Source organism: Etheostoma spectabile, chromosome 18 (genome assembly GCF_008692095.1).
Source record: "Etheostoma spectabile isolate EspeVRDwgs_2016 chromosome 18, UIUC_Espe_1.0, whole genome shotgun sequence".
In the NCBI taxonomy this organism is placed as follows: domain Eukaryota; kingdom Metazoa; phylum Chordata; class Actinopteri; order Perciformes; family Percidae; genus Etheostoma; species Etheostoma spectabile.
The window spans coordinates 23,720,459-23,740,057 of NC_045750.1; the positions used below are offsets into that span (position 1 = coordinate 23,720,459).

General features: G+C 41.8%; 3 protein-coding genes across 6 annotated transcripts in view; 2 read left to right on the forward strand and 1 right to left on the reverse strand.

Moving 5' to 3' along the window:
* The window catches only part of agbl5 (AGBL carboxypeptidase 5), a 17,705-nt gene extending 5,912 nt beyond the window's left edge, over nt 1-11,793 (forward strand). Inside the window, exons 7-17 of one of the 3 annotated variants that reach the window (XM_032542506.1) lie at nt 80-611; nt 792-961; nt 1,342-1,477; nt 2,071-2,288; nt 2,410-2,612; nt 4,381-4,557; nt 7,492-7,634; nt 7,747-7,799; nt 9,707-9,900; nt 10,253-10,389; nt 10,490-11,793. In XM_032542506.1, coding sequence (XP_032398397.1) covers nt 80-611; nt 792-961; nt 1,342-1,477; nt 2,071-2,288; nt 2,410-2,612; nt 4,381-4,557; nt 7,492-7,634; nt 7,747-7,799; nt 9,707-9,900; nt 10,253-10,389; nt 10,490-10,567 — 2,041 coding nt within the window. In that variant the 3' untranslated portion in view covers nt 10,568-11,793. The remainder of the gene's footprint in view (nt 1-79; nt 612-791; nt 962-1,341; nt 1,478-2,070; nt 2,289-2,409; nt 2,613-4,380; nt 4,558-7,491; nt 7,635-7,746; nt 7,800-9,706; nt 9,901-10,252; nt 10,390-10,489) is intronic. The other 2 variants (XM_032542504.1, XM_032542507.1) reach the window with 2 other exon arrangements.
* Nucleotides 11,794-12,017: 224 nt separating this feature from the next.
* Nucleotides 12,018-12,874, reverse strand: ost4 (oligosaccharyltransferase complex subunit 4 (non-catalytic)). Its single transcript, XM_032542510.1, has 2 exons — nt 12,738-12,874; nt 12,018-12,147 (listed from the first exon to the last, which is right to left on the reverse strand). Exon 1 carries the CDS (start codon nt 12,872-12,874, stop codon nt 12,761-12,763), a length of 114 nt encoding a protein of 37 aa, XP_032398401.1. The 3' UTR covers nt 12,018-12,147; nt 12,738-12,760.
* Nucleotides 12,875-14,056: 1,182 nt separating this feature from the next.
* The window catches only part of selenoi (selenoprotein I), an 11,321-nt gene continuing 5,778 nt past the window's right edge, over nt 14,057-19,599 (forward strand). Inside the window, exons 1-4 of one of the 2 annotated variants that reach the window (XM_032542509.1) lie at nt 14,057-14,329; nt 17,359-17,427; nt 17,958-18,066; nt 18,668-18,742. In XM_032542509.1, the coding sequence (XP_032398400.1) occupies nt 14,273-14,329; nt 17,359-17,427; nt 17,958-18,066; nt 18,668-18,742 (310 nt within the window). In that variant the 5' untranslated portion in view covers nt 14,057-14,272. The remainder of the gene's footprint in view (nt 14,330-17,358; nt 17,428-17,957; nt 18,067-18,667; nt 18,743-19,599) is intronic. The other variant, XM_032542508.1, reaches the window with a different exon arrangement.

The following is a 19,599-nucleotide window of genomic DNA, read 5'->3' on the forward strand; positions in this document are numbered from 1 at the left end:
GTCAATTTGACCCGAGGACAACATGAGGGTTAAGTGAACAGTGTTACAGTGTTTTCAGTGACCTGTCTCTTGTTTGCAGGACTGATTCCAGGGGTGTGAACTTGAACAGACAATACCTGAACCCCAGCCCTGAGCTGCACCCTTCCATCTATGCAGCCAAAACACTGTTGCTCTACCACCACACACACAACCGCCGGCACAATCCACAGTCCAGCAATCACTGTAACAGCCCCCCGCACCCGCAGACCGCGCCACTTAGCGTCAAACCTGCCAATCAGCATCAGTCCCCTCCCTTCACTGCCCTCGAAGTCAGCTTGAACCAACGAAACGCAGAGAAGGATGCAAATCCCGCGCTGCCAGACGTTCCCATGGTGATGGAGGAAAAGGCCTGGGTCACCACAGAGATGGGGAGGGGGGACCAGAACAGCTCATCTAGCTCCCCGGAGACTGTAGCTCCTGTTACTGTCGAGGTAACCGTACCACAGGTGGAGGAACAGGAAGCAGTTCCACCCCAGGATGGCGGTGTGGCATATTATGTGGACTTACACGGCCACGCCTCCAAACGGGGATGCTTCATGTACGGAAATAACCTTTCTGACGAGAGCCAGCAGGTAAACATTATAAAATATACTCACCCTCCCTTGGCAGTGTTTTTTGAAAATTGTTTTAAATCATGTCCTCATATTTGCTCATCCCCATACAGCAGCCACAGCACAAGCGGTACTATACTTTTTGGATACAGGACTGATTCCAGGGGTGATTCTAAGCTCCTGTGCATTCTCTCTCTGCAGGTAGAGAACATGCTGTATCCAAGGCTGATCGCTGTGAACTCCGCCCACTTTGATTTCCTGGGCTGTAACTTCTCGGAGAAAAACATGTATGCACGAGACAAGAGAGATGGTCAGTCTAAAGAAGGCAGCGGGCGGGTGGCCGTTCACAAAGCCATAGGGCTGCTTCACAGGTCAGATTTCAATGAATTCACCAAAAGCCAACAGTTGTGTAATGTGTATGGTTGTCGCCTTCAAAAGCACATGGGCAGCTTTTAAAAAAAAGTCTATTTTTTAATCTCTGAGAGTCAGAGTACGCCTTTCTGGAATGTACAGAAGAGTGATAATCCCACTGTTGTTTAGAAATCTTTCATGGTGTTATTAATAATGCTTAACTCTGTCAAAATGCAGTTTACAAGAGTCATGTAAAATCAAACTTGCAGAAAACATCTGCTGTTCTTTCTCAGTCATTACCTCGAATGTAAATGATCTGACGTCAACTCATACGCCTAATTCGTGTTCAAGCTTTAAATGTATATTTTTTTACAAGTTTGTGTTATTGGGTCCCCATCAGCTACACTTTGGAGTGCAACTACAACACAGGAAAAACCATGAACACCATTCCACCTGCTTGTCATGACAACGGACGGGCAACCCCCCCTCCACCGCCATCATTCCCTCCAAAATACACTCCAGAAATATTTGAACAGGTAGGAAAACAAGAAGTATTCCTTCTCATTCAGAGGGGAATATGATTCTTTGGTTAAGAATTGCAGGTTTTTGGAGCACGTGAATGAATATCCTTTCAACACATTGCATCTCAAGCTATTGACTTCCTTGTCATCAACTGATAATTCTACAATAGCTGCACATTCATGTTTTTGATATGTGATTAGGGCTGCACGATATGAGGAAAATACCCAATTGTCATTATTTTGACTGATATTGCGATATGATTCACGATATTGGATGGAATGATCATTTTTGTATGATTCTCATTTTCATTGAAAAATATAAAAAATTAAATGATTTAAGATTTTTTGCCAAGATCTGTACCAAACACATACTTTTTAGCCTGTAGGATACAATTTGTAGACCGGAGCATCTTTGCAGCACCACAATATTTTTATTGGCTTGCCACATAGTTAGCCTTTAACAAATATTGCGCCCTCTTGCAATTTGAATATTGCGCTAGTTCATATTGCGATTTTGATAAAATTGTGATTAATTGTGCAGCCCTATAAGTGAGAATCGCATGCAAAACCACACCATGTGAAGTAAACCAATGGGTGTTGTGCATCAGGTGGGGCGTGCCGTGGCCATCTCAGCCCTGGACATGGCAGAGTGTAACCCCTGGCCACGGCTGGTGCTGTCGGAGCACAGCTGCCTGATGAACCTCCGAGCTTGGATCCTCAAGCACGTCCGCAACACCAAAGGCCTGAACACACACATCCACGCTCAGCCTCCACCACGAATACACCACAGTGGCAGCAAGGCATCACCGCCGAAGAGCTTCAACAAGTGAGTTTACGTCTCTTTTATTAAACCAAAAAAAGACTACACGCTTCAGTACCCTTGGTTTCTTTGTCCCACGTAACATTCGGGTCGTGGGTTTCTGTGCTTGACTTGACTTTCCGAACAGCTGTCTGTCTGGCTCGGCGTCGGAGAACACCCTCAGTCGCATTCGCTGCAACAGCCACAGTAGCAGCAGCCAGACTCCCTCCCCAAAGATGCACAGCTCCCCGAGCTTTACGTTTGGCTGCCCCCCACCCCGGACTCACACGCAGCACAACGGCACGCACAACGGCGGACGTGGAGGCAACAAGACACTCGGGCCAGTCAGGGGTGAGTTGATCTCTCAAGCCATCTGCTTCTGCGTTGCTGGCTGGCATTTTCTATCACCTCACATCATTTGTCATCTTGTTTCTCTCTTTCTGCTGTTGAAGTTGTTAAGCTACTGGGTCAGAGCCTGTGTGACTGTTGGCTTCAGGGTTATTGTAGTCTCGCATTGCCAGACCTATCTCCACAGCGGTGCAGTGCAAGGTCTGGCAAGAGGAGCATACGCTCCTGGTTAGGAGAAAAAACACTCAGGGGTTGTTCGCAATTGTCTTGGGCAGCTGCAAAATGGTCTCTGGAATGAACTTGTTTGGTGGAACATTTGCACCACACACGCCATTAATAAATTAAGTCAACTGTACACACAAACACAATACAGTAACGTGCGCTATATAAATAAGCTGGGTACAAGATTAAACTTCATTTGCTCTTACCAGTGTGTCGCTGCGTGTACCTCATCCATTCCCAAATTCGAGCCAATCGGTCCCAAAACATCCCAATTAAAGAGTAAATGCCATAAACATGCAGTATTCTTTTATGCAATATTTGCAATCATTCCCCGAATGAGCTAAGCAGGCCCGCCTGCCTTGTTGCATGATGCACATTTCTTTTCAAACTTGCCATCCTGATAATTTCCCTTGGCCTTTGGAATTAAAATACCCCCCCCCCCCCCTCATCACATACCCTTCACCATACATCGAGATAGGCATGGGGAATCATCATAAGATCATCTCTAAATGCAAATCAAACCAGCTATTAAGCTAACTGAAATAAAGCCATGCCAATCTCTATGCATTGTGAAGGGTATGTGATGATGTGGGGGGGGGGTATTTTAATTCCAAAGGTCAAGGGAACTTCATCAGGATGCATAGTATCCTGGATCCATAAAATAACTGGCCTTTAATAATAAAAATGTGCCTGCCTCTATGGGAATTTAACATAGGGGTGTGTATACTTATGCCCCCTGTATTTTAACATATGGGGGTGTATACTTATGCCCCCTGTATTTTGAGGAAGAACATTTATTTATTTACAATACATTACTCATTCACAAAGAAAATTGGTGTCCTTAAAAAGTTGGATGTTCCTAATGTTTTGAATTAACGCTTTAAGATCAATTTCCAAAAGATGTTTTTTTTTATTCCTCTTTTTAATCAACTTTAGCATGGGTGTGTAAACGCATGCAAGCCACTGTAACATTGCCCAGAGGTTCCGGTTAACGTTGCTCGATCCAACCAGAGTTTAAAGTAAACACAAAGAAAGCAGAAAGTAAGGGACATCCGGCGGGACTTCCGGAACCATCCCGTAAATGAACCGCCTTCGATATGAACTAGGTTTATTGAGATGGTGATGTAAAATTGGTCCCAGGTTTGGGGTTGGCTGTATTTCAGAGACATGAACAAATGAATGAATGTCCTGGGTGTCTATGGCCTGGATCATCAGTATGACCCCTGCATGACTGCTGCTGTCTGTGCGTGCATGTTTTCACCTTTCCAGATCAGTTCTACTCAGATGAGCCCTGTTCCAAGGCACCAAGACCAAATGGATTTCTTTTTTTTTTTTCTTTTTTTTTTACCCACACGTATTTTTTCCCATCATGCAGATTCTGACATACAACTCGTCAATTGGCGTACCAAGAGCACCTAAACATCACGTGTGTCTCAGTACATGGCTCATGTGAAGGGCACTTTGTGTTAGTCTGATCCCTGATTCCTGCATGTCTCTGAGCTGGGGCATGTGTGTGTGTGTATGTGTTTGTGTGTCTCCCTCTCTGTAGACCCTAAGCCTCAGGAGAAGAGACGCCCCCCCCACCACCACTCCATCCTACGGTCTCCCAGCAACAGCCACACACCCTCCCGCCCCCCACTCTCACCCACTTCCTCCTCGTCCTCCTCGTCTTCCTCCGTGTGTGCAGCGGGCTCCTGTCCCCTCCCGGCCTCCGTCACGATGACAGGTCTGTACTCCCTCCAGTCCCCCAGCCTGTCCACCTTGCTCCCTTCCCTGCAGGCTCTGCCCCGTTCCAGGCTGCTCTCCAAACTCAGCCCCCTGCTCCTTCAGGGCCTGCAGCCACCCACCAATACTCAAGATGGGCCCACCCAGGACTCAATGTAACCCAACCTGTGAGGGCTTGGGCATAGGTGTGTGTGTGGGGACTGAGTGTGTGTGTGTGTGTGTGTGTGTGGGTGGATTGAGTGTGTGTGGGTGGGTGGATTGAGTGTGTGTGTGTTAGCTCTTGCAAATTGCACCAGTACCAGACAAGTCAAGAGATTGTACTGTTGGTCAAAACAAGTGCAAATTACTATTTGATCTCAAGTGGGGGGGGGGGGGGGGGGGGGGGTCTGTGTATCACTGGTGCTAGCATAATATGTTTGTTTTTCCATCTGCACATACATATCTGTGTAATGGCATGTTTCTGGCACAAACATTCCTCAAATTCCAATTGTGAGTGAAATGTGTTGAAAATGTTTTTTTTTATTTAATTACCAACCATGAGTCAAGCATTGCTTATTATTACAATGTCCTCTCCTCTGGCATAGTTTTTGTAGCTTGTTTTACAGTCCCCTAGGACTTACATAATATACAGGATATATCTACAGCATACGTTAATATTGGAAATATTATACTAATGAATTACATTACACTGATGAAGTCTCCTTTTTAGTCTGTATACAAGTAATAAGCTACAAAGAATGTTACTGTGCTGATATTTTTGCAGATATACTGTGTAAATGGAAGGATCAGCTACAGTACGAATGATATAGTTTTACTTTAGCCCTGCTGCTCTTGAATTTTTAATTATTTATCGGTTGTTTTATTTTTGAGAATTTGCCAAATTAGACTGAACGTAGTGTGGCTTTCTGATTCTGTCAAATCTATCAAAGCACCTTATTATCTATTGTTTCTTTTTTCAATGTATTTGTATTTCTCTCTGTAATACTTGTGTGAAACATTGCAATACAGAGGCTAATCCCACCATCCACTTATAGTCATATTTGGAGTCAGTTCAAAGTAGAATTGAGCAGTCTGTAGATTATATTTAATTTCTAGTGACTGAAAATCACTTTAAAAGGACTGTGGGTTAGTTTTGTATGCAAGTCTGTGATTCATTTCTTTAATAGTTATGAAACCTGCATCATTCCAGTGTCAGTCCAATGTTGGTCTTGGCGTTATGATCTTCACAGCGTAGCTTACTGCCAGAAACCTCATGTGGACCATAACTGAGTTCCATTGAGATAAAAAAAAAAAAAAAAAAAAAAAAAAAAAAAGAGTTGCTTCGTGGAGCTCTTTGCCAATAAGCAATACCACATAAACGCACAGTGTTTGGTCCACTGTCCAAGCAGTCAAAGTTCTCTTTAGAATTTTTCTAATACAATTCCCATATAGATTTATGTGTCAATAAAGTGAACAGTTAAAAAAAACAGTTACACGTTTCAGCAAACTAGCGACAAAACATCGCTCATTATTTATTCAAGCACATTCGTGTGTTTCCTAGTTTGAATTGAACATGGCAGGTATTTAGTCCATAAGCTGTCCATTGTCAAAGTTAATATATTTTGTGGTTATTAGAGATGTTGTCTTGGTCTATATGTAAGCCTCATAGATCAATTGTGGAATTCTTGTGTTTCGTCTGTAATTCAGTTGTTGTGTGCCGTCATCCAAGTACTTGATGATGGTCTGTGTTTTTAGGACCAGCCCAGTTCAGATGCACTGAAGACGCTGAGGCAGCGCATGCGAGACCTGGAGAGGTTTTCACGCGCAGCAGATAAACCAGATCTTGGATCAGTTGGATCCAAATAGCTTTCAGAGTATCTGGCCTTGACTCGCTGTGGCCATCCTCTGTCCCAGTGCTGTGTGACATTGTGGTGACGATGTGCCTTGCCCTGGGTTCCGTTGTAAGCAGTAGGTTTTGGAGGCTCTGCTTATTAAAAAAAAAAAAAAAAAAAAAAAAAAAAAAAAAATAAAATCTGCTTTGTCGTAGACTTTCATTCATATTCTTTTGTTGACCTTTTCACAAAAGAGAAAGCTAGCTAACTAGAGCACATATCAAACTAAAACTAATGCCAGTGATTGTCTTGCAGCTTCGCCCTCTCTTACAAAGATGGAAATGTCTCCAAAAAGAGAATATAAGCCAATTATTAGGTTACCAGGAGTGAAACTCAAACTTCTACAAATTTGATTGTCGTTTTGTGCTCTGGGGATATAAAAGTCTTACTTAATGCTTCTGTAATATCACTAAGGCGATGATTTTCATGTAGCCTCTGCAGTGGGAGGGCTGTCACTTGAAATCCGTGCCCTGAAAAATGTAGAGGGTACTGTAATTTTATTCTGCTTTCTCACTGTGAACTTTCATTTCCTGTTTCTTGGTTGTTTCAGTCCTAAAGCAGTATATAGAACGACAAAGAAAAAAGCTTCAGGTGGAAACACTTTATGCGTAGTCACATTCTCCCCAGGTCTTTCTGCTTTATGTTCCATATGAGAATTGTGCCGTTTCCTTCAATTTGGTGCTAACCTTCTTTATCAGACTACGGTTGGTAGTAAGTGTTTGTCTCTGTAACAGAATATCCCCTTCTTGAATGTCTGCTGTCTTTACCGCCTTTCTGTTTAACCTCTGGAATAAAATCTATCCCTTTGTGAAGCAACTTCTGTGTGTGGATCCTCGTGTGTGTGTGTGTGTGTTCCCCCATTTGTTTGGATTAGGCTCTTTGTGAAAACGCTTATTTACTGTATGTGAGATAAAGAGAAGGAATTTGTGGTAGATCGATTTCCAAATAGTTTTCTGTCATTTACCATGAACACGGTGTCCTTTGAACGTCGTGTCATTGTCACGCACTGTTTCTCCTTTTTGTTCCCTGTGCCTTGTATTTATGTCCCTTCGTCTGGTTAACAGGCCTCAGCTGCCCAGACTTTCAGGCTGGTGGACCCAGTTCAGTGGGTTGGTCCAGAATTCCTTTCCCCATGCATCCTGGGCGCGTGAGGAGAGGATGCCGGACTCTTACAATCACTCATCACCCCGCAGAGGCCCGCACAGAGGTTAGCTGACCTTGCAGGCTCACTCCCAGACAGTTGTTTTCTATCATATATCCTACATATGACAGACACTTGTTTTATAAAGTCTCACTTGTAACGTCTCCATCTGCCACAGACTGCTAAAGCCTTGGGCCCTGAACACATCCTTTCCTCCATCAAATTTAGCAAGTGAGTCCAATCTTGTCTATGTATCTTGGAGTTTTTAAATCTCACAGGGAACAATTTCAATCCAAAAAAGGGTTGGATTTCACAAATGAAATGAAATCTATTTTTAAAAACAGTGCACAATGATGACAAAAATTAGGATTAAGAAGGTTACACATAACAAAACTTTACTCTTACTCGTCACATACAATTTAAAGTGCAATGTAGTGAAATACGATTACTGCATTTTAACCCACCCTGCGTATTGGGAGCAGTGGACGGCTTTAAATACAGCACCAGGGAACAACTGGGCGTTCAGTGTCTTGCTCATGGACACTTTGACATGTGGCCGGAGGAGCCTGGGATCTAGCCGAGCACTCTACCCCCGAGCTGCTGTCACCCAACATCTGCATTGTCACCCTGAAACATGATATCGATGAGGGGTGAAACCATAGGAATAGAATGAGAATGGACATACCCATTCAAAAAAACAGCAGGATGGTCAGAGCGGGGGCCATATTTATGTGTACTATTGCCATTGCAAAGAGCTGGTACCGTCATAACTTAAGTATAAACCAATTTGCTGCAAGTCGGGGACTGGGGATGCATAATTAATCACAATTGTCTCGAAATCGTAATATGGACAAATCGCAGGGGGGCGCAATATTTGTTAATGGCAAAATGTGTGTGAAACCATTCTGAGTGAAGTACTGTGGTGCTGCAGAGATGTCCTGTCCTACAATCATTTATTTTTTTGGTACAGATCCTCGCAAAAATCTCACTTTAATCATTTTAATTTCTTTCAATGTTTACATTTTTCATTGAAAATGAGAATAATGCTGTAAAAATGATCATTCCTTCTAATATCGCGAGTCATATCGCGATATCAGTCAAAATATTCGCCGGTTAGATGTTTTCCTGATGTCGTGCAGCCCTATCGGGGACTCACTAAGGTGAGGTTTTGCAGGAACGACTAGTGGAGTTAAACAAAGCATAGTGAGCCAATGAATACAATTTAGCAACACACTGTTAACTGCTGTCACCAAATAAGTGACAACTTTGGTTGGCCCATTTTCTGTATCTAGTATAGCGTGAAAGCATGCCGGAATTAGCAAGCCAGCTAACTAGCCAGCCGTCTGCTAGTTAGCTACCTAGCATGCTAATTCCACCATGCTTTCATGCTACACTGGTTACAGACAATGAGCCAATCAGCGGGCTGGCTGCCGGTCATTCTGCCTCCCAGACAGGCTAGCCCAGTGTTTCCCAAACTTAGCGGCGGGACCCAAAATGGGTCGCAGACCCGTTTTTATTGGGTCGTCAATTGGCAGAGTAAAATCCATATCAATCTTATGAATGAGCGTTCTTTTTTGCTAAACTGGTCCGTTCAGCTCAGATGCTGTGGGGTTTTTTTTCTCTCTCTCTCTTCTCTTATCCTAGGAGGGGATAAGAGCATGAGTTGAGTAAGGGGTGAGACACAGAAAGGAGAATAAAGACCTTTTCTGTATTTTGTTCACTTTTATAATGGAATAAATATATTTCATATACATTTAAATTCATGGTTTGTTCCGTCTTTTGTCCACAGTTTAAAAATGTAGATGGTACAATGATTCATGGTGTATTTTTGTAAATTCGGGTCCCGGGGAGACACCAAATTTCTCTTTTGGGTCTTGAGCTGAAAAAGTTTGGGAACCACTGGGCTAGCCATCTATGCAGCCGTCCGTCTCCGGAGCTGCTGTCCACCCTCCTCCCGGAGAAGTAGTCTGTGATACACTTTACAGCCCAGCTGACGTGTTTTGTCACCATTTTAACTAAGATCAGTCACCACTGTCTGTAGTGCTAGTCAAATGACCACAGAAAACAATTCACAATCCGTTCCACTCTTGTTCTATTTCCATGGGTAAAACATGCTAACCTCTTTATTGCCGGCCCAGATGTGAGCTGCAACCCCACGTGAGCCGCATCCCCATCAGGAGGGTGGGGTCGACTGAAAGCCCTCCTGCACATGACACCACAGCATCCCCTAGGAGCATTAACCCAGTTCCATTAGGAGATAAGGAGGTGTCAGCCACCATGAAGGTCTGGAAGCTGCTTAGACCTGGCCTCCATCGACACCTGTCACTGTCAGGCATGTATACACACACTTACACATGTTGCTGTGCTATTGACTCTGGTCTAGAGACAGTCCCCTGACTAATGTTGCACCAGTCAAAATAGGATTCAGGGTTTAGCAAATTTGTCTTTATGTATAACATTTTGGACCAGGTTTTAGTGACACGATGAAACACGCAGCTTCCCATTTCCATACCTGTAGCTCTCAATACGGCTTTAGAATACAGTATATTCCCATTCAAGTGTCACAGCTATTTTCCTTTGTACCGTAAGTGTAAAGTGCTGCATGACATTGCTTTGAGAGTTTACTCTTTCCAGTATGTTAACTGCACAAATCCAGTTAACATCATATGTATTGCCATATACAGGTGTATCAGGGAAAAAAGAGTGTGCCGTGCAGTTGGTCTCTAAAGCACTAATGAAGAAAAGCCCAGATAGGAGTCTCCACTACACAGAAACCACCATTATAGAACCTGCACAAGAGAAGGACGGGACAGTGCAACAGGTGAAAACAGACACATATAGAATAATGTACATTCAGAGAGAAACAAATTTTGAACATGAATGAATCAAATTGCTAAAACTGTATGATGTTGTCTTCCAAGGTTGAGGAAAGTCCAGTGATGCCCCTGCCTGAGACATTGACCCTGTGTGAGACAGTGACCCTGTGTGGAGAAGCCTAGGAACTGCACAGAAGAGGCTGGCGTATATGTCTATATTTGCTTCATGTGAGCCTAAATTCCTATATTGTGACCAAAACCATTTATAACTAGGAAACAGGAGGGGGCACTCTCATCAATAGAGAATCATTTGAGGCATCTTAATGTGCAATACAACAATGTTAGCAGTATTTATTCAGATTTTCCAGAGCACACGTGGTGTTTTCAACCATGCCGTTCAACATAGTAAGACCGTGGAGCTGTCCATTCCAACCATTATAAAAGCAGCTTCACTGGAGCAGCTGGAGGTTTAGTGCCTTGCTCAATGAACTGTTGCTAAGTTACGGGAGAGGTGCAAAACTTCCCCATCCAAGTTTTCCAACTTAACAAGAATCCGTAGGCCTGAAACATCCTTTAACCTTTCAGCTACTTTTACCATTGTACTTCTCATATCGGTTTTTGTGTTTTTAGTCCTTGCCTTCTGATGTCCAGCCCCCAAAATGAGATGTTAAATGCACTCCGACCAACACTGTAATCCACTAGTATTTTTACAGTCAGCCACTTGTACTATTACAGCAACAGGTTGATTTTTATTCAGACTGACAAGCACAACAGCACCTTTATAAAACTCTGTATTTCCATTGTGATTTTAGAAACAAATTTGTGAGTGAAGTGTGTATTTAATGTAATTAAACGCAGATCCACAGCAAAGAAACTGAAATGGACTTTTAAGTCCACTTATGAAACGATAACTAACTGCACATATTGTCATATGTGGTGGAAATTACCTGTGTGAGCCATGTGTGGCAAGCGAGTTTTTGGATAATAACAGTAATAGTAGCTGGACCTTTTAAGGCTCCAATTATCTCTTGGAGTAAAGTAGTGAGTTATTAAAAATGGAAGGGAAAAACATGGCACAGCTGTATCTGCCTACAGCAGGCCACCCTCAAGCATGAATGTGAATGAGGCCCCAGTGAGAGAGGACACCAATTCCCATAAAGCCTGGCAGCGGTTGCATCTGCTGCAGTCTACCAGAGTACTGTGATTTGGGACTTTCCTTTTCCACATAAAGCCATTTACACAAGTGGCATAAACACTTTAAAAAGTAAAACGTGGTGAAGTCCAAAGGGTGGGTTAATACCCTTATACGCTTTATATCTGGTTAAAATATACTTTGTCACATTCCTTTAGAGATTTTTGCTCCACAGCACACAACTATAGGAACCTGTACTTTCTAACCATATATATATTCATATGATATAAATATTTTGTGTGAGTCAAACTGCTACAGGAGTTGTCTTTTTAAATGTAATGAGCACATCTTAAACCCAGTGACATAAGAACAGATTTTTACCAAATTACTTCTACTGTGACTGATATAATACTGTGTTGGAACTTGAAAGGTATTGCAATATAATACCTCAATAAGACAAGTTATTCTGCATGCACACTAAAGGAATAAATGACGCATGCAAAAGCCATATACATTTTTTTTTTTTTATTAGAAAAAAACACTACTGTGCAATCTTACAAAGAACTTCATCTCCTGGGACTGGAAGTGGGGAATGTTGTTTCCATGGTGATGGCATTGACTCCCATCTCACCTGTGGGGAGAAAAAGATTTTCAGCAGGTTCACAGATGTTAAACCCTGGAAAGAATAGTCTTCTGTAGCTGAATGTGCTTTGATTTTTCAAGTCTTTAACCCTTGTGTTGTCTTTCAGGCTCAAAAAAAAAACATTACACTTTTTGACACTTGTGTCACTAAATGCAGCGTTTGTGTCTTCATCTTTTTTTTTCCCCCCTCAATGTTTTTGTGGCATTTTTTGACTTTTTCACGACTAGTTTTACAATTTATGGTCAGTACACCACATGTAGCCTATATGACATGATGTCTAACTTGAGTTAAAAAAAACAAAAAGTATGAATAATTCTAATATTTAAGATCAAAGGAATGTATGTTGATGGATAATCACAGACTATCAAAGTGAAGTCAGAATAATTCTATACAATTAAATAAAACACCAACATTTTAATAAAATTTGGTTGAAAGAAACCCAAATGTTTTGCTATAGAAACTATGAATATGGGTAAAATTTGACCCGAAGACGACAGGAGGGTTAAGTAACTTGACTTGATCGTGGTTGGCAGTGTATATGAAAGTGCTGAACCATCGAAGACATAAATTGCATTCACCTCTCCGACCATACTGGGGGACTCTACTCCAGCTTCTTGGGGTTATTGACAGCGACGTAGTGATACAACACAACCAGCAGGAACAAGGACACGCCAAGCATGTTGGCGAATATGGCCAGCTGCACGTCCGTCACCATTCTGCTGAGGATAAAGAGATAGTATTACAAGTGGAAGTCAAAAGCAGCTTTTTTTTATTTTTATTATCATCTTTAAATTTTACAAACATGTTAAACATTTGTGAACAGTTTGGCATCAGGAGAAGGTTAAAAAAAAAAAAAAATCCTTTCTATGCAGTGACTATATAATAGCTTGAGAGAGAAAAAAATGGACATATAAATACATATACAAATAGAAATTAGAAGAGTCAAAAGCAGCAAGGATCTCTCTATTGACTCAATTTACTTTGCATCATCTCTGTCCATTTCCCAAAAGGAGAGAAACACACCTTTCACACATCTATCTGAATGCATCTTATGACCTTCCAATCACTTGATTACATCCATTCAAGCGAATGGACGTTATAACCATTACTTTTTAATATTCACAATAATAGTAAAAATGCCTGCGAGTAATTTATCAATTCTTATTATATTGGAAAAATGCAACAAATAGCTGCTTTAAAAGATGCATGAAAAAAAACTAAAAAATCTTTTTAAAATGTCTAGCATTGAGATAATATAAAATATGATGTACAGTTACGGTCAAGTTAAACCACCAGCATAAACATAATCATATCATGACGTAATTTGAATGTGTAGTGACTGGCCACAAAACGCCTGTACTTGCTGTTCGCTGTATTCTGCTTATAAATATGTATATTGACCAGAAAACCATCGCTTTTATTACTGATTACATGGTTGTTAATCATGCTACATTTGGACCCCCAGTCTTTGCAACGTTAGCTAGCGTTGCTAGCTAACGGTAGCTAACTAACGTTAGCCCAAAAGGGAACGCCACATATAAAGCTTTTCATAAATATACGACATTAAATTCATTGCAAAGCAGTTCAACTTATAATATAACTTACATTTTTTCCTTAAATTGGGGTTTTCCACTGGGTTGGAGCGATACTTCAGCTGTTCAGCATCAGACAAGCAAACCTGTCTCTCTTCCGGCTGCAAGGGAAAGCCACGTCACGTTTAAGAGCAGAGAAATTAAAGCGGACGTCAGTGAACAATTAACAGAAACAACCTAGATACGAGACTTAAACAACCATTATTCGCATGTGAGTGAGACCAAAATTAATGAAAAATCGTGTAACTCTGGACCATTCGACAGAATCCAATGCTGTTTTTCTTTTAAAAAATAAAATTGCAATTTCGCAAACCTCCAGGCCAGAGGCGGCGGTAGTGAGCTCCAGTCAGTTGGCTGTTGCGCTCCGTAGGAGTGGCCCAAATGTTTCGACATCACCTCACCCGGCGTGAACAGCAGCGGCCAAGCTAGATGGTACTTCGACTTGGCAGCTAACGTTGGGGTTCGCATTTCCAAAAGAAGACATATCAATTTATCTCCTTGTGGGTCCAGACTGTACCACCATGGCTCTTTACGAATATGTCACTCAGGAGCAGCTCGCAAGCTTCGACAAATACAAGGTAACGTTACGGTAATATGTTGTAAATAGCCTGCTAGCGACTGACGTTGACCATTGAGCCGACCCTGTGCATACCTATGGACCCTGTGTGGATATATGTCAACAGTTAGCTAGCTGTCACGATCTGCAGGGTTTTCCCTGGCAAAGAAAGAGTGTGTGAAGGCAACCAAAGTTAGCCAAAACTATACCAGATCCTGGTCAATTATCACCTAGAAAATTAAAGCGTGATTAATGTTAGATAACGTAGCTAGTTATAACGTTAGTTAGCTAGCTACAGTATGATCTCGTATGCTGCTCTGACCATAATGTTTTTTATAGAGTTGTCCTCTCTACGTTAGCTAGCTAACCGTTTATTGAGTAGCGTTCAGGAAAGTGGTGAAGTGGGAAGTGGTGGTTATTTACTCATCTCTGACTAAAGGTTTGACTTTGTTCCCCCCGAAATATAAGCATTTTACACGGTATTTTAAGTCTGGTAAATACAAAAAAATAATATTTTTCAAAGACATTTCTTAAGTGTCTATTACCGTTCACGAATAGTACTTTTTGTTATTTTGAAAGTGGTGACCGGAAGTGTAGCTAATAGTTGGCCATGTTTTGCTTGACATTGGCGCATATGTGCTAGCTAATAGTAGCTAGCTAGCGACTCTTGCTGTTCAACAGGGCTTGATTGGTGAATTAAGGCATTAATTTGTGTTTTCACACATTTTAGATGTATTCTGTATGTCTCCTCTTTGTATAGAAAGCCAGCTTTTTAAACCTTTACTTATGTTGCAACCACAGACAGAAATTAAACCAAGTAGCTGCTGTTATGTCAAACTTAAGGGGGAAACAAGTCAACTTGAACCAGGTTCCAATGACGTGAAACTCCGACAATGAACAAGGACTGACAAGCGAAATCACTTTTCTATGAATTCCAGTGACCATAAAACTCTGTTGTCGAAATGTTTAAAACAGCAGAATCATTTCTGCATGGCACAAAGATTTCAGTGTCTAATTAATTCCCATAAAGATGAGCATCAATGTGATAGTATACCAAGAGACTGTTGTCCTGTCTCTGGCTATGGAGGACAGTAGAAAACAGCAATGGGAGTTATTAAAGGATCTAACATCACAAGGCAATTGAGTTGTAATAATGGGGATATATTTTGACCTGGGCATTGTTCACACATTTGTTTATGATCAGTACCATTTTACATAACCACTACAGTAGCAATGTGTATTCACTCAGAATCCTTATCCATTTATATCTGTAAGTTTGGCATTAATTCTTAAGACAGGTAGGCCATGTTCACACCTGGCATTGGCACCTGTCCTGAGTGATCCGATCACAAGTGGACAGCTCTAACTACAGGTGTGAACACACCCAGGACACATTGAGAATGCTTAGCTAAGACCGCATTTCACCGGTGCTCTGGGCTGCATATGGACACATTCTTTCAGCAGTGTGTATGGATATCTGTCCTGGGCCATGTTGAAGGGCCACCTACTAAACTGATGTCCCCTGCGCACAATGAAATACATACTCATTCACTGGCTTTGTCCCCAATTTCTGAGCAATTGGTAGCCCTGTGTATTTGGACTTTTTTTTGTATAATAGTATTCATCATGTCACATGAACCACAGAGAGGGAATCTTGTATTTTAAATATTACACAGTCTGTAAAGTGTGTTTTCTTCTTGTCGGTGCTCTGCGAAGAACTGACACCTGCCCGCCTGCTCTCATCCTGGGCTCTCTGGAGCTCAAATCGCCGCCGTTGCCTAGCAAAAGCGGGGATGTCGGTGGCCTGGCAACTACCAGTAGCCAATAACCTTGTTTTCAGGTTAATTTATAGGAAAATCCAAAACATATCATGCACATATACCACAATCAAGCTGAGAAATGAACACCCATTAGCACACAGACTGAAAACAGTGGTCACCTCTGGCTCCAAAATACCAAGATGGCGACGGCTAAGGGTGTATGTTCCCTGTCATGCTCTTTGTCCTTGAATGACACAAGCATAGGTCATCCATGCTCTTTTTAATACAGCCTCATTTGATTACTGTGGGAAACTGCTTCCCAGAACTGTTTATCATGCTGATTTTCCAATAATCACTTTTCAAGTGGTTCCCTCTGTGTAGGCTACTGTGCCTTGAGCAACTGTGGCCAGAGATGACACACGTCAGTGAATGAAAGGACTCAGTGTAAACTCAGTGTTTTTTTTTCTTTCTTCATTATTAAGGTGCACAGACATAAGCATGCAAGTGGGAAGCAGATGAGAGCGAAGGGTTGTTCCACTGATCGTCCCACTCTCTTTCATGCTGTCACCCATCTTTCTGCCTCTCACATCCTTTGTGACACTCAACAGAAACTGCCGCCTCCCTTGGATCTCTGTGTGTGCTATCACGTGTTCAGTCGCGCTATGATGTGTGTTTTTGCATATGTGGTGGTGATTAATCACATTAGTTATCTTGTTGATTTGAGGAACACAGGCTTTTGACATTACACAACATAATCACACTCTCTATCCACAGTGGACATTCTAAAAGAAGTGCTTGAGTTACTGCTTAGTCTCTTAAGTGCAGTTCAAAATCCAATTGTAGCCACCTGAAAATGCAGATCCCAGTCCTGTTTCAAGTGAACAAGGGGTGTGAGCTCTAAATCTATAAATTGAAACCAATCACAGAAAACAGTGCTCCAAGAACAACTGGCATCAGAGAGACGGCATTTATTCTTAATTGGAAACCCTAGTATAAACTCACAAAAAGCAGCCTCACACACACAGCCTAAACTGTATGACCACCATAGAGGGTACATTACGCTGTAGCCCACACACTGATTTTCGTCGTGCCTGGATAAAGTAACAGAGACTGGGATCGGGTTTATTTTGATTCTGAATGATGGCAGGCCACCGAAAATTAACCAGTAAACAAATTACACGGGAGGCCATGTGGCCTGGTATTACAAGCTGTAAACAAAATCAAATGCAACCAAAGAACTGTTTGGGTCTGCTAATCACATCCCGACTGATTGATTTGTGTCTCTTCACAGTACAGTGCAGTGGACTCGAATCCCTTGTCCGTGTACGTCATGCATCCTTTCTGGAACTTTGTGGTAAAGGTGAGAAACGAACCCTGTTCAGCTCTGTGTGTATGTGTGTGTGCGCGTGCGTGTGTGTAAATACATCATTAATGAGGTTTCCAACCGTCTGCCGTGATATAGTAACAGGTACCATCCTCCTTTGTCTTTCTGCAAACACATCAGTCTCTGATTGTAATATTGTGTTCTGGTCTTTGGGGATACGGTGTTCATTTGAATGCAGTCATGTCCCTGATAAAGTGCATTAGTCCTGGTACTTGTGAACAGGACGTTAAGACACATTTATCTACTTATATCGAGCCTTTATTTTATTTGAATGCTAATCTCTGCTTGAATGCGATCTGATAAGTTTTACAAAAGTCCCCGCCCTGTCATGAAGAGAATCTCTGCCTAACAGTGGTGCCACTGTCCACAAAGTGTGGCAACAATAGTTCATGTCTAGTTACGTCATCAGTGTCAGTATTTGGATGAGAAGAGTGTATTTATCAGCCAAGTGACATGCTAATTCCCGGTTACTGTCTTATTGTCTCTGTCCATCTCTTTCTCAACAGTTTCTACCAACATGGTTGGCTCCAAACCTCATTACGTTCACAGGCTTTATGTTCCTTGTGTTGAATTTCTTCATGTTGGCCTTTTACGACTTTGACTTCACTGCCTCTGGTAGGTCCTAATGTACTGCTCCTTTTCCCCCTAGTTGTGTTTGACTAGCGCATGAGGGAGTGTTCAGTTTATAAAACAAACTCTGCCAGTTGAATCCACCCCGAGTCTAGAAGCTGGCAACAAAAAAAACTAGAAATGTGCATGTTGGCAAGTTTGTTTACTGTCCAGGCAAAGTCCACTTCTTACTGGTGACTCTACATAGACACACACAAACACTGAGCTACTACTGTTGACATATACACCGAGATGTCTCGAACATAAGCAACGACTGGCTCACGACTCTGTGCTCTATCAGTCTGTCGTCTCATATAACGAGGTACACCGATAAATGGACAGACATGACTCATATGGCTAACCTCTATTGGAACTACACACACTGGATAAAATGTCCTCACAAGTATATTTGTGGTCAGTCCTCACAAGAATAGCTAAACCAAATTATGCACACCGGTTAATGTTTCACTTAAAAAATATGCTGCTCAGAAGATGCAGGGTGTTGTCCGTTGCCTTCAACTTTAGCTGAGTTAAGCCAGAAAAGTGAAATGATTTTGACTAATCTACGGCTCTCAGTTTCTGCTTATTTACATGCTTTGTGTGTCAGCTGCAGGACACGTACACGTGCCTAGCTGGGTCTGGGTTGCTGCAGGGATCTTCAACTTCTTGGCCTATACACTTGGTGAGTTCTAACCCCCCCGCAGCCCCTGTGTGTTGTTCTTCTCCGACTTTTCAAGGGGCGCCGGGGCAAATTCTTCCCCAACGGAATGTCTTCTATCAGACTCTATTCTTACCCAGTGTCATGTCTTCTGCTAGAAGGTACTGTGCCTGATATCCTGGAGGTTTGGATGTATTTAATTCTGTTTCATCACATTTCCGTAGACAAACAAGGTCCTGTGTGTTGAAATGGGATTGTTTATGAGAGATGTGCAATCCTGAAGTTCTTGCATCAGGCACAAACTGATAGCAAATCAGCAGGACGCCACTCCTTCAGTCAGCAGAGTTATCAGTTGAATGTACTGGTTTGAGAGAAGATACGGCAAAAACATGATTAATATTGCATTCTGTACGTACAGTATGTGTTTCAGTTGTAAGAACTTCAAAGATATCCGCTCTATATCTTATACTATAATAAAGTGTTATAATAGTAGGTATGCTTGTGACGGTAACACATTTTGCTGGACTATAAATTGTCCCAGATATGACGTTCTGAGACCATTTTCATCTAATATAATGATAACGGCATAATAATGAAAGTACACCTTTTCAAAGATCAATAAACTGTAATTTCTAGAGAATATTTAACACTGAAACTGGAAGACATCTTAACCGTCATGTTGTCCTCGGGTCAAATTGACCCATTTTCCTATATCAATGTTCTTTTTAACTACCCAAAATAACATGATTGATTCGACACAACGCTCTTTGGCAAGTACAGATCTCTACTTTCATTCATTTTGGGGTGTCTTATTCAATTTTATAGCATTTAATTTAAAAAAATGTGAGTGGTTTTTAAATAGTGTTGAGTAAAAGTTGACA

Bases quoted from the DNA above. Each gene is read 5' to 3' on its own strand.
- ost4 (XM_032542510.1), bottom strand. From the start codon at position 12,874: ATGGTGACGGACGTGCAGCTGGCCATATTCGCCAACATGCTTGGCGTG.